Source organism: Silurus aristotelis (assembly GCF_946808225.1).
Source record: "Silurus aristotelis genome assembly, chromosome: 17".
NCBI classification, from domain to species: Eukaryota; Metazoa; Chordata; class Actinopteri; order Siluriformes; family Siluridae; genus Silurus; species Silurus aristotelis.
This window is the reverse complement of record NC_139590.1, coordinates 3,000,211-3,012,630: the sequence shown is the minus strand read 5'-3', so window position 1 is coordinate 3,012,630 and position 12,420 is coordinate 3,000,211. Positions and strand designations below refer to the sequence as shown.

The window sequence follows — 12,420 nt, the reverse complement described above, 5'->3', positions numbered from 1 at the left end:
GTGTTAGGATGAAGAGAATACTTTCTGGACGAAGGAAAGACACTTTGAAAAAGACTTTTGTGTGGTGTTTCCACAGAGTCAGCAGCTTCTGACCAAACTGAAGACATTGGCCTCTATAAAGACTTCGGTAAGTGAAAATGTTTTTACTCTGTAGTTTACACACCGAAGCCTCTGTGAGATTTACTGCGTTGTACGTTTTACCGTCAACTGTCCGAAATTGTGCTAACTTCATTCACATATTGATCCTTTATTGATTATTGCTGACATCATCAATTCGAACCCGATTGAAAACTAAACAGATCAATGGCCCATCGTTCGATTTATTTTTTTCCTTTATAGCCATAAAATACTTATAAAAAATTTAAAAAAATAAATAAATAGATTCGAAGACGCCCTGTTTAAAGCACTTCATGCATGTGTGTGTGTGTGTGTGTGTGTGTGTGTGTGTGTGTGTGTGTGTGTGTGTGTGTGTGTGTGTGTGTATCGTATCATATCATATCGAAAGCGACCTGTAACAAAAACTTTAAAGCGCAATTAAAACGAAGCCCTTTCTTCCTGTCGTCACCATCAGGATGTCCTTGACAGTGAGATCTCTCTCCTGGAGGCTTTGAGTATGGTAAAGAGCTGTGTGTGTGTGTGTGTGTGTGTGTGTGTGTGTGTGTGTGTGTGTGTGTGTGTGTGTGTGTGTGTGTGTGTGTGTGTGTGTGTGTGTGTGTGTGTGTGTGTGTGTGTGTGTGTGTGTGTGTGTGTGTGTGTGTGTGTGTGTGTATAGGGGTAGGATGGTCCTGTTTTCTCAGACAATATCGTCTTAGGAATAAAACACGTCAGAGGGGTGCCATTCTAAAAAAAATAATAATAATAATAAAATAAATCAACTAAATACCGTCGATTAGTGTCCCATATCTGAATCACGCCTTTAAATACGCCGTGAATGTTTTATTCCTCTTATACCACTACACTTAATAAAGAAGGACGGAAGGTTTTTGTCTATTTCTAGCTACATTTTAAAGCATTGGAGGCGAGAGTGTATTATCGCATATTATGATATGGCAGATACCATCACACCCCTAACGCAGAGAGTGCATGGAGTGTTTAGAGAGTGTGTGTGTGTGTGTGTGTGTGTGTGTGTGTGTGTGTGTGTGTGTGTGTAAGAGCTCTTCAGTAGTGTGTTAGTGAGAATCGGGTGCCTTGGTTCCAGGGGGCTGTGTCTCATTCGCGGGTGCGGCCTCTCTCCGCGGCCTCACTGAGGGACGTGCTGGGCTCTGTCATACTCTCTATTGTAGGTGGGATTTACCCTCGTTCCCTTTCCGCTCGCTGTGTTTCCCCTTCACTGCTCACTCCCTCACCATGTCCACCCACCGCTTCTTACAGCATGTGCATTAAACCCCAAATAAATAAGCCCACAGATCACCTCATGGAGCTCAGACGACTCGGATTCAGACTAGCTGGAGCCGAGTTCGGGAAATTCTGTGCGGTTCAGCATGCGGGACTCACATGGGATGTCTGAGTGTAATGGACAAACTGTTCATATTAATGAGTGAATAGATTAGTTGTATGTGAGCTGAGGATGAGGATGAAGGTTTTGAATGTAGTGTGAGTGGTTTGTAGTTACATTTTTTAAATAGATGTTTAGAATGTTATTGTTTGGCTCTTTATTTAGTTAATTTTTTTAGATACAGCGCACTTCAAAGACTGAGTTAATCAATCATTTAGGTATTTACTTACTAACCCTCCACTGACAAACCCCCTTACTCAGTCACCTCTCACTGACTAACCCCCTCACTCAGTCACCCTCTCACTGACTTACCCCCTCACTCAGTCACCCCCTCACTTAGTCACCTCTCACTAACTAACCCCCTCACTAACTAACCCCCACACTGACTTACCACCTCACTGACTAACCCTCTCACTGACTAACCCCCTCACTCAGTCACCCTCTTACTGACTAACCCCCTCACTAACTAACCCCCACACTGACTTACCCCCTCACTGACTAACCCCCTCACTCAGTCACCCTCTCACTGACTAACCCCCTCACTGACTAACCCCCTCACTGACTAACCCCCTCACTGACTAACCCCCTCACTGACTAACCCCCTCACTGTCTAGCTCCCTCACTGACTAACCCCCTCATTGACTAACCCCCTCACTGACTAACCCCCTCACTGACTAACCCCCTCACTCAGTCACCCCCTCACTGACTAACCCCCTTATTGACTAACCCTCTCACTGACTAACCCCCTCACTGACTAACTACCTCACTGACTAACCCCCTTACTCAGTTACCCCCTCACTGACTAACCCCCTCACTGACTAACCCTCTCACTGACTAACCCTCTCACTGACAAACCCCCTCACTGACAAACCCCCTCACTGACAAACCCCCTCACTGACAAACCCCCTCACTGACAAACCCCCTCACTGACAAACCCCCTCACTGACTAACCCCCTCACTGACTAACCCCCTTACTCAGTTACCCCCTCACTGACTAATCCCCTCACTGACTAATCCCCTCACTGACTAACCCCCTCACTGACTAACCCCCTCACTCAGTCACCCCCTCACTGACTAACCCTCTCACTCAGTCACCACTTCACTGACTAACCCCCTCACTGACTAACTCTCTCTGACAGATTGAAACTCACCACAGGGTAGCGCTAAGAAACTGTACCATTTAATCATGGTGTGAACAAATCATCTAGTTCACCTGGGCTGTAGTTCCCAAATTGCGTGAGTGTGTGAGTGTGTGAGTGTGTGAGTGTGTGAGTGTGTGAGTGTGTGAGTGTGTGAGTGTGTGAGTGAGTGTGTGCGTGCGCTGGTGCTGTGAAAGTAAGGAAGTGACTCGGGTTTCAGCATCACATGAACATTCCAACAGCGATGTAATGTGATGCGATGTGATGCATGACTTCAGGTCAAAGGTCATGCAGTCCCCAGTTTCACCTCAGTGTAACAACTAACTCTAGAATGTGTCCATTACATCACAACATCTAAACGCCTGAGACTCCACACCGGGTCACATGGTGCTGCTTAGTGCATGACATCGAGCCTTCTGGCTGTGTCTCATTCTCATATTTAAGTGTTGCAAAGGTATGTTATATGCCCTCTCTCTCTCTCTCTCTCTCTCTCTCTCTCTCTCTCTCTCTCTCTCTCTCTCTCTCTCTCTCTCTCTCTTTTCCTCTCTTTCCCTCTCCCTCTTTATGTCTCTGTTTTCTTCTTATTGGCATTCTTGTTTCATTTCTCTTTCTCCTTATACCTGTCTCTGTCAACTTCCTGTTTGCTTTTTATTTTTATTTCTCCACTATTTGCCTTCCTTTTCTTTCTTTCTTTCTTTCTTTCTCTCTCTCTCTCTCTCTCTCTCTCTCTCTCTCTCTCTCTCTCTCTCTCTCTCCCTTTTTCGTTTGCAGGTTGAGGATGAGCTCAGTTCTCCGGTTGTCGTGTTCAGGTTCTCTCAAGATACAAGTTCAGGTGATTATTATTATTATTTATTTATTATAATTTTTTTGACCACTTTCTTAATTATTTATGGTGCATCAACGATACCAAATTCAGAAAAGAGTGCAGAATTATTGGCAGACAATACTCTATAGAAACCTTTTTTTAAAAAAGAAGATTCAGATAATTCATCATTACCTCATCTCTATCACTCACTGACTCATTTTCTTTGGCTCGACTTACCCACTGATTTCTTGACTCATTGAATCGTTCACTAACTTACACATTCACTGACCTACCGACTCCGTTGGGTCACTCACTCACTGACTCACTGTGACTTTACTAGAGTCAGATTGTACTAAACACTAAGCCGTATATAATCTGGTTGTGATTTTATTCATATAGAATATAGTCATTATAATCACTTTCATATTTAGTATTGATCTCCGAGACTTATGATCTTCTGGCTGAACTGATCGTCTTTCATCCGAGCCTCTTCATCCTGCAGTGACGCCGATGCAGAGTAACTGAGATTTCTGAACTTTGTGTGTGTGTGTGTGTGTGTGTGTGTGTGTGTGCAGCATCGAGCGGAGGGTCAGCGGAGGGACCCAGTGGAGGAGAACGAGATGTACAGGATGCTCTGAACACATGGGTAAGATCAGATGATAATCAATAGAATTTGATCTTTTATATTATTTATATAAATATTATTGTATTATATTATATATTTTATCACCAGCTCGGGGAGCGCTTGGCACTGCTGGTGCCTGAGAGTGGCGTTGATGTGATCGAGCTGGAAGATGAAGGCGTGTGTGTTCGCTTTAACCCTCTAATGACTGCTGCAGGTGAGACTTCACACACACACACACACACACACACACACACACACATTTACATGCACGAATACAAGGTAGCTTGGGTAACAGGAGGTGGTAGCTTAGTGGTTCTAAGCATTGGATTTTGGATCCGAAGGCTGTGAGTTCAAATCCCAGCCACACGGTGACAGTTTTGGGGAAGAAGCACATATGGCTGGGAAAGTTCGGTGTCCCGATATTTTTGGCCCTATAGTGCAAGTCTTTCAGAATGAGCCCTGTTATAGAAACGGTAGTGTTAGATTTGCCAGTATTAAGCCAACTTGTGTGTGTGTGTGTGTGTGTGTGTGTGTGTGTGTAGCTTTGGGCACCCAGCAAGCGGACGTAGCAGCTTTAGCAGACAAGCTAGCAGAGATGATCCCCGTGCTGAGCGCCACGCTGCGCTTAAGGCCCGATTTCCGAGAGGAAGTTCTCCAGTACGCTACCCTGACCTACGTCGAGGATCTGAGCTGGGCCGGACTCGGAGCTGTGAGGTCAGAGAGAGAGAACGGAGAGTTCATACACAAAACCAAATCTAAACCACACATCGGCTCTGTCCCAATCACTACAGCTTACATCAGATCATTTCCCCAGAAGGAAACACTCATAGTGGGATTTATACTTATTAGGTTTTTTAATATTCCAGGCAGGAAGCGCAGAGTGTAGTGTGTATTACCCATAATGCACCGCATATGAGGTCATATGAAAAGTGTTAGAGCTTTCCGATGACTCTATTAGGAGTTGGGATTATTTAGAAGAAAGTCAGAATGTGGTGAGCTGTGAGAATTATCCAGTTTCAGCTATTTATTTATTTTTACTTTTGGATTAATTTTGGTTCTCAGGATGGTTGCCAGTGGACACGTCTTTGAGTCCCGTTACTCGAGAAATATTTACATTTTATTCTTGATAATATTCTTTTTTTTTTTATTATTTCCTGGAAATGTTGTGCCTTTATTTTAATAAATTAAATTTTAAATATTGTGAAATATTGTGCCTTTTTTATGAAATAAAAATAAAATAAATATTATATTATATTATATATATTTTATATTTTATGTTTGAAGGAGGTGTGGCCTAATTTTTTTCAGTCAGTTTTTGTGTTGGAGGCAGCAGGTTCTGATTTATTTATCTTTTTATTTTGGTGTCATTATTGATCAGAAAACTTTTTTTTTGGTTTGTGCCGAAGTTTCCGACACTTTTTTTTAAATTCTTTTGAACTTTTTTCAGGTACGAGCCAAAGAGGACTGACATGGACGAGGCAAAGCGACAGGTAGAATTAGAGAAGGTCAACACTGAGCTGCTGAAGAAACTGAATGATCTGGACACAGAGCTGGAGTTCTCCACAGGTCCTAACCACAAAATATATTGCATCATTATTTATTTGTGTGTGTGTGTGTGTGTGTGTGTGTGTGTGTGTGTGTGTGTGTAATTTGCTTTTCTCTTGTGTACAGGGCCTGAATTCGGTGAAGAGAAGAACTGCGTGTACATCGGCGTGGCGTCCGAAGATCTGGACGTCTCCGTGTTGGTGGACACCATCGCGTCTGCAGGGAGAGACATTGAGGAGAGCGGGAAGGTATCACTTGCGCACACACACACACACTCACACACACACACCACGTTACACTGAGAGAATAATGCAAAAAGAGTTGGAGTGAATTTAAAAGCAAGACGACACTTTTTGCCTGATATATTTTTTTTTTTGTGGTTCTGTTACTTTTCTTCCTTTTCTTCTTGTTACGTTTTGTTGCTGTGTAGTTGTTAGAAAACATGACGGAGGTGGTGAGGAAGGGAATCCTGGAGGCTGAGCTGCAGCTTCAAAAAGCTACTGAGGAGAAACTCTTGGAGGAGGTGTGTGTGTGTGTGTGTGTGTGTGTGTCGGCATTTGCATATGTCTGTCTTTTTATATATCTATACCAGTGTGTGTCTTTGGGTGTGTTTCTGCATCATTATCTGCTTGTCAGTCTCTGTGTGTGTGTGTGTGTGTGTGTGTGTGTGTGTGTGTGTGTGTGTGTGTGTGTGTGTGTGTGTGTGTGTGTGTGTGTGAGAGAGAGATGTGCAAAGTGTTGTAAGAACCGTGAAGTGTCCAGTTTACAGCTGAAGGACTGAAAACCTTAATAAACAGTATGTTGTGTTGTTCCTCTTCTTTCCTGTAGGGGGTGCTGCGGCAGATTCCCCTTGTCGGCTCTGTGCTCAACTGGTTCTCTCCGATTCAGAGCTCGGTGAAGGGCCGAGCGTTTGACCTGGCAGCAGGTGAGCTGCACTTTTAGCCTGTTTTAGCCTGATGAGCGGGTCAGTAGCGACAGTGGCAAGAAAAAACCTCCCTAAAATGGTATAAGGAAGAGACCTTGAGAGGTTCTGAGGTTTATATAAACTTTTCATTAGCATTGAAGTAATAAAAATTAATACGACATAAAAAAAAATAATTTGCTCACAAAAGAAAAAGGAGCCGCAGAGCGGTTCATAAACTTTCAATTAACAAGTGCTGCAATGTTTATAAACTGATCACAAAAAAGCCGAACTGTTCACAGAAAAGGAGGTGCCGCGTTATTTATAAACTGTTCCCAAAACAAAGGCGCTGGATTTCTTATGGACTGTTCACAAACGCGTGACTGTGCTGTTCGTGAACTGTTCACACGACAGAAGCTACTGTTCTGTCGAACTCTTCATGAACAGGTGCTGAACTTTCCAATGAGCTGTTCAGACACGTGACTGTGCTTTACATGAACTGTTTTCAAACTAGCTGCTGTGCTGTTCACAAAACAACAGCTCACTCTTCAAGAACCCGTCACAAGCAATAGACGCTCTCTCGCTCTCTCTCTCTCTCTCTCTCTCTCTCTCTCTCTCTCTCTCTCTCTCATATATATATAAGTATTTGAACACCCTGCTAATTTGCAAGTTCTCTTACTTAGAAATCATGGAGGGGTCTGAAATTTTCATCGTAGGTGCATGTCCACTGTGAGAGACATAATCTAAAAAAAAATCCAGAAATCACAATGTATGATTTTTTAACTATTTATTTGTATGATACAGCTGCAAATAAGTATTTAAACACCTGTCTATCAGCTAGAATTCTGACCCTCAAAGACCTGTTAGTCTGCCTTTAAAATGTCCACCTCCACTACATTTATTATCCTAAATTAGATGCACCTGTTTGAGGTCGTTAGCTGCATAAAGACACCTGTCCACCCCATACAATCAGTAAGAATCCAACTACTAACATGGCCAAGACCAAAGAGCTGTCCAAAGACACTAGAGACAAAATTGTACACATCCACAAGGCTGGAAAGGGCTACGGGGAAATTGCCAAGCAGCTTGGTGAAAAAAGGTCCACTGTTGGAGCAATCATTAGAAAATGGAAGAAGCTAAACATGACTGTCAATCTCCCTCGGACTGGGGCTCCATGCAAGATCTCAACTCGTGGGGTCTCAATGATCCTAAGGAAGGTGAGAAATCAGCCCAGAACTACACGGGAGGAGCTGGTCAATGACCTGAAAAGAGCTGGGACCACCGTTTCCAAGGTTACTGTTGGTAATACACTAAGACGTCATGGTTTGAAATCATGCATGGCACGGAAAGTTCCCCTGCTTAAACCAGCACATGTCCAGGCACGTCTTAAGTTTGCCAATGACCATTTGGATGATCCAGAGGAGTCATGGGAGAAAGTCATGTGGTCAGATAAGACCAAAATAGAACTTTTGGGTCATAATTCCACTAAACGTGTTTGGAGGAAGAAGAATGATGAGTACCATCCCAAGAGCACCATCCCTACTGTGAAGCATGGGGGTGGTAGCATCATGCTTTGGGGGTGTTTTTCTGCACATGGGACAGGGCGACTGCACTGTATTTAGGAGACGATGAACGGGGCCATGTATTGCGAGATTTTGGGGAACAACCTCCTTCCCTCAGTTAGAGCATTGAAGATGGGTCGAGGCTGGGTCTTCCAACATGACAATGACCCGAAGCACACAGCCAGGATAACCAAGGAGTGGCTCTGTAAGAAGCATATCAAGGTTCTGGCATGGCCTAGCCAGTCTCCAGACCTAAACCCAATAGAGAATCTTTGGAGGGATCTCAAACTCCGTGTTTCTCAGCGACAGGCCAGAAACCTGACTGATCTAGAGAAGATCTGTGTGGAGGAGTGGAACAAAATCCCTCCTGCAGTGTGTGCAAACCTGGTGAAAAACTACAGGAAACGTTTGACCTCTGTAATTGCAAACAAAGGCTCCTGTACCAAATATTAACATTGACTTTCTCAGGTGTTCAAATACTTATTTGCAGCTGTATCATACAAATAAATAGTTAAAAAATCATATATTGTGATTTCTGGATTTTTTTTTTTAGATTATGTCTCTCACAGTGGACATGCACCTACGATGACAATTTCAGACCCCTCCATGATTTCTAAGTGGGAGAACTTGCAAAATAGCAGGGTGTTTAAATACTTATTTTCCTCACTGTATATATGTATGTATATATATATATATATATATATATATATATATATATATATATATATATATATAATATACATATACTATATTGTAGCTTTAATGTGCCTGATTTTATGGCTGATATAAAAAAAAAGTATTAATTTTGACTATATTTATTGAAAATCGTCACGCCATTCACTCAATATTGTTTTTTCTTTTTTTTTTTCTTTTTATTTCCTGCAGGTTGCTTGGACAGCACTGAGCCACTTTACTCCATGAAAGCTCAGACCAGTAAAATATCTCCACCTGAAACTCCTACATCTACAGCCAAGCGTCTCACAGGTTCACTTTCCCACACTATAAATGTCTGTAATATATACAAGCAAATGAACAAACAAATAAATGCGGTTTCTCCTGCAGGACAAAAGCTATTCCGACGCTCTGCCGCCGGGTCCGAGTCGTGCAGCGAGACCAGCTCTGTCTGCCACCTCGACGAATCTCTAAAGGAGGCGGAAGTTCCTCATCCTCATTCTGAGACGGCACCGGAGCTTGTGCCGGGAGTCGAGACGCCGGATCAGCGCGTCCCCGAGGCCCAGAAGGAGACCGACTCGATCAGATAGAACCGCCTGACCGCGGGCGACGCCGTAGCGGCTGTACACTGTGAAGTGCGCGACCTCGATGCCTTGACCAAGTAAGACTTGGGCTGCGTTCCAATACTGTTCGTAACACTCGCTTGTACACTTCCCTCTTTGCTTTGCCCTGCCCCCTGGTTTCATGTAGTTTCTTTTCCAAATGGAAAAAAAAAAAAAAAAAAGAGCAATAAAATACACACATAAGAGCAGTTGTTCCAGCTGTTCCACCTGAACCTTCACTTGTACCTCCTCTGCTTTTCATATGCTTCTCGAACCACCGGGAAGTCGACGAGCGCGTGTTCAAACAGTATTGAAACGCAGGACAGGAAGTACTGAAGGTTTGTCCTACACGTGGAAAACACAACTGGAAAATTTCATCAGTGCGCATCGCATTGCTTACGTTCCTCTCCGTTCTATCGCTAATTATCGTCCGTCGCTGCCGTTTGGTGAATATTTGCCGATCCGGTTGCGATTCGCAGCGTCGTTTCTTTTTTCCGTTTGTTTGAGACTTTGTTTACGTCATATATAAAGTTTTGTTTGATCTGGGTTGGGCTTCTATATGCTTGTTTGTTTGTTTGTTTGTTTGTTTTTAGCTACACTTGTATCACTTCAGTAAAAAAAAAAAAAAAAAGTGTACACACTGTCTTTCGTTCCCCACCCCCTAGTGATCCATCAACCGAAATGTGTCTGGAGTCTGTTTAATCTCGTTCTGTAGTTCCTCGGTGGCTATAAGGCTAATTTTAGGGCTTATAATGCGTGCTCTAACGTTTGCATCGTCCGCATCATCTAATTCATTAAAAGCCACATTATGACTTATTCGGTGATAAAACAGTTGAAAATTATCGCTTGAAGGAGTCTCCAATGTCAGGGATTTATAACGGTCAGGAAGTTTTTCCTCACAAGGACGTCCTCACAAGGAAGTCCTCACAAGGAAGTCCTCACAAGGGGGGGTTACAGATTTTTTATTTTTTTTTGTGTCAGGAAAGTGAAGACTTCAGAGAAAGAAAGACATAAGCAAGAACAGGAATTAATAGTTTTGTTGTTGACATTAAACGGTTTAAAAACCACGCCGTGACCACGCCGTAATCGTCTGCCAAATTGCTGTGTTTAAGAGGAAACAAACACTTTGGGGGATTCGGGGTATGAAGGACATTTTGTACAGTAAATGATTTTCTCTGATCTTCTGCTTACGTTGTGTTGGTTTGACGGGCTTTTTTTTTTGTTTGTTCGTTTGTTTCGTCTGGCGCTCTTCCTGAAAATGAAGTCGAATATAATTCTAGTAATAATTGCACTTTGCTTTTGTACAGATTGACATAACTTGATCAAAATCGTCTTTATTTATTCTACTGATTGATATCTGTGAGGACTTTCTCGAACTCCGAACGAGGATCCTTCACGAAGTGGATCCTAAGCGGTCGTTCTTATAACTGTGGGATGTTTGGGGTTTTTTTTTGTTGTCCTGGAAACGGGAAAGTTTCACTGGTTTGAATGTTTACTGTAAAATGTCAAATGTCCCGGCTGTTTGTGATAATGTTACGTACACTGGCGAGTTATTATCGAAATTGTAGTGCCATCACCACAAAGCCACTGATGAAGTCGTTCCCTTTAGTCGTGTCCTCCTTATTTCTCCACGCTCGCTAATAAGAGCTTCGAAATATCGTATGATTTGTGAACACACGAAATCTCCTTTCACCGATAGATAGGCGATCGACTTTGGACGACGCCTGTTTTTCACCAGAAACACGTATATTCGTTGACGTCTTACGTAAAAATTCACGAAGGCCAACGCCAATTAAGACTGGATGATCCTTTAAAGCAGCTACACTGTCTTCATTTGGTGCAATAAATATACTAGTAGTTGTATTTCTTTCTTTCTTTCTTTCTTTCTTTTTTTCCTTGTGGCAGAACAAATTCCGTGGATTCTATCCGTTTTTATAATCACGTGAGCTTTCTCCAGAAAGCGAGTCTGTAAATTATAATAAAGGTTACGATGCCAAATGACACTCGTCAACTTTCTTTCTTTTTGAGGAAACTTTTATTACAGAAAGTAGGTAGACTTTTTTTTTTGGAAACACCACTGAAATATCTATAGTATAACACTCTGACCTGGGGTTAGCATTCAGTGCTAATTATGCTAAGTGTAACTTCATGCTAAGTAATTAGTGAGGATTTTTAGTCAAATGAGGGCTTTTAAATCACCATTTACCAACATATCTGAAGGAAATGTTAACATTCCTGATGTGTGTGTGGTTTGTTTGTCAATTGCACTTATAAAAGCATTAATGTCAATGTAAATTGTTGGACTCAGGCATTAGTTTAGCTAATTTCCTGATTGCATAGATTAGATAGATAGATAGATAGATAGATAGATAGATAGATAGATAGATAGATAGATAGATAGATAGATAGATAGATAGATAGATAGAACTACACTGGCATTGCACAGCAAAGAAATGCAGTTGGCATGTTTACTTCAGTTTCTTTTTTATCACACGTTATTGTCACTAATTTTTTACCTTTTGCCCTGTGATATCTAACCTCTCCATGTTTGTATTGACAACTGTATAAGTAAGTACAGACATGGGTGTTCTACAAGACTGAAAGGTTCTGACTCTGCAGGTAATAATGGAATAAAGAAACTAAACACATAAGCAATCCACACACACACACACACACACACACACACACTTACGTGGAACATGGAAATAAGAAGTGCAGGTAATGCTGACTTGTGCAATTTCTTCTTTGTTTGAGTTTTGTTTAAATAAGGAACATTTTCATAATTTGCATACACATACATAATGTTACTATATTTTATACAGATTGTAAAAAAATAAAAAAATAAAAATGAAGTTGGTTTAATAAAATAAAAACTTTAGTTTTCTGTTTTTTGTGCTTAATGATTAGTCGGTAATATAATTAGTTAATATTATTATTAATATTTAATATAATATTAGTAGTTATTAGTATTATTATGCTGAGATAATTACACATTTATGTCACGTGACTACCATATGCGTTGTGAAGGTAATTAAATGAGTCCAAAAGAAAGATTCTTTCATTTTGATAAACGA

At 41.7% G+C, this 12,420-nt stretch overlaps 1 protein-coding gene and 1 long non-coding RNA gene across 15 annotated transcripts in view; one reads left to right on the top strand and one right to left on the bottom strand.

Annotated features, from left to right (window-relative positions):
- Positions 1 to 11,347, top strand: part of pdxdc1 (pyridoxal-dependent decarboxylase domain containing 1) — a 28,930-nt gene extending 17,583 nt beyond the window's left edge. For 5 of the 13 annotated variants that reach the window (XM_083566879.1, XM_083566872.1, XM_083566878.1 and 2 more), the window contains 12 exons: positions 77 to 127; positions 1,199 to 1,279; positions 3,406 to 3,466; positions 4,015 to 4,085; positions 4,173 to 4,278; positions 4,607 to 4,778; positions 5,512 to 5,630; positions 5,736 to 5,857; positions 6,040 to 6,132; positions 6,438 to 6,534; positions 8,958 to 9,056; positions 9,135 to 11,347. In XM_083566879.1, coding sequence (XP_083423005.1) covers positions 77 to 127; positions 1,199 to 1,279; positions 3,406 to 3,466; positions 4,015 to 4,085; positions 4,173 to 4,278; positions 4,607 to 4,778; positions 5,512 to 5,630; positions 5,736 to 5,857; positions 6,040 to 6,132; positions 6,438 to 6,534; positions 8,958 to 9,056; positions 9,135 to 9,334 — 1,272 coding nt within the window. In that variant the 3' untranslated portion in view covers positions 9,335 to 11,347. Of the gene's footprint in view, positions 1 to 76; positions 128 to 571; positions 617 to 1,198; positions 1,280 to 3,405; positions 3,467 to 4,014; positions 4,086 to 4,172; positions 4,279 to 4,606; positions 4,779 to 5,511; positions 5,631 to 5,735; positions 5,858 to 6,039; positions 6,133 to 6,437; positions 6,535 to 8,957; positions 9,057 to 9,134 lie in introns of all 13 variants that reach the window. The other 8 variants (XM_083566875.1, XM_083566884.1, XM_083566873.1 and 5 more) reach the window with 2 other exon arrangements.
- On the bottom strand, positions 1,957 to 3,437 carry LOC310740398. Of its 2 annotated transcripts, none has more exons than XR_014537636.1 (2): positions 2,594 to 3,437; positions 1,957 to 2,561 (listed from the first exon to the last, which is right to left on the bottom strand). It is a non-coding gene; the product is annotated as an uncharacterized lncRNA (long non-coding RNA). The 2 variants fall into 2 exon arrangements; XR_014537637.1 differs by having other exon boundaries at positions 1,957 to 2,545.
- Positions 11,348 to 12,420: the final 1,073 nt, after the last annotated feature.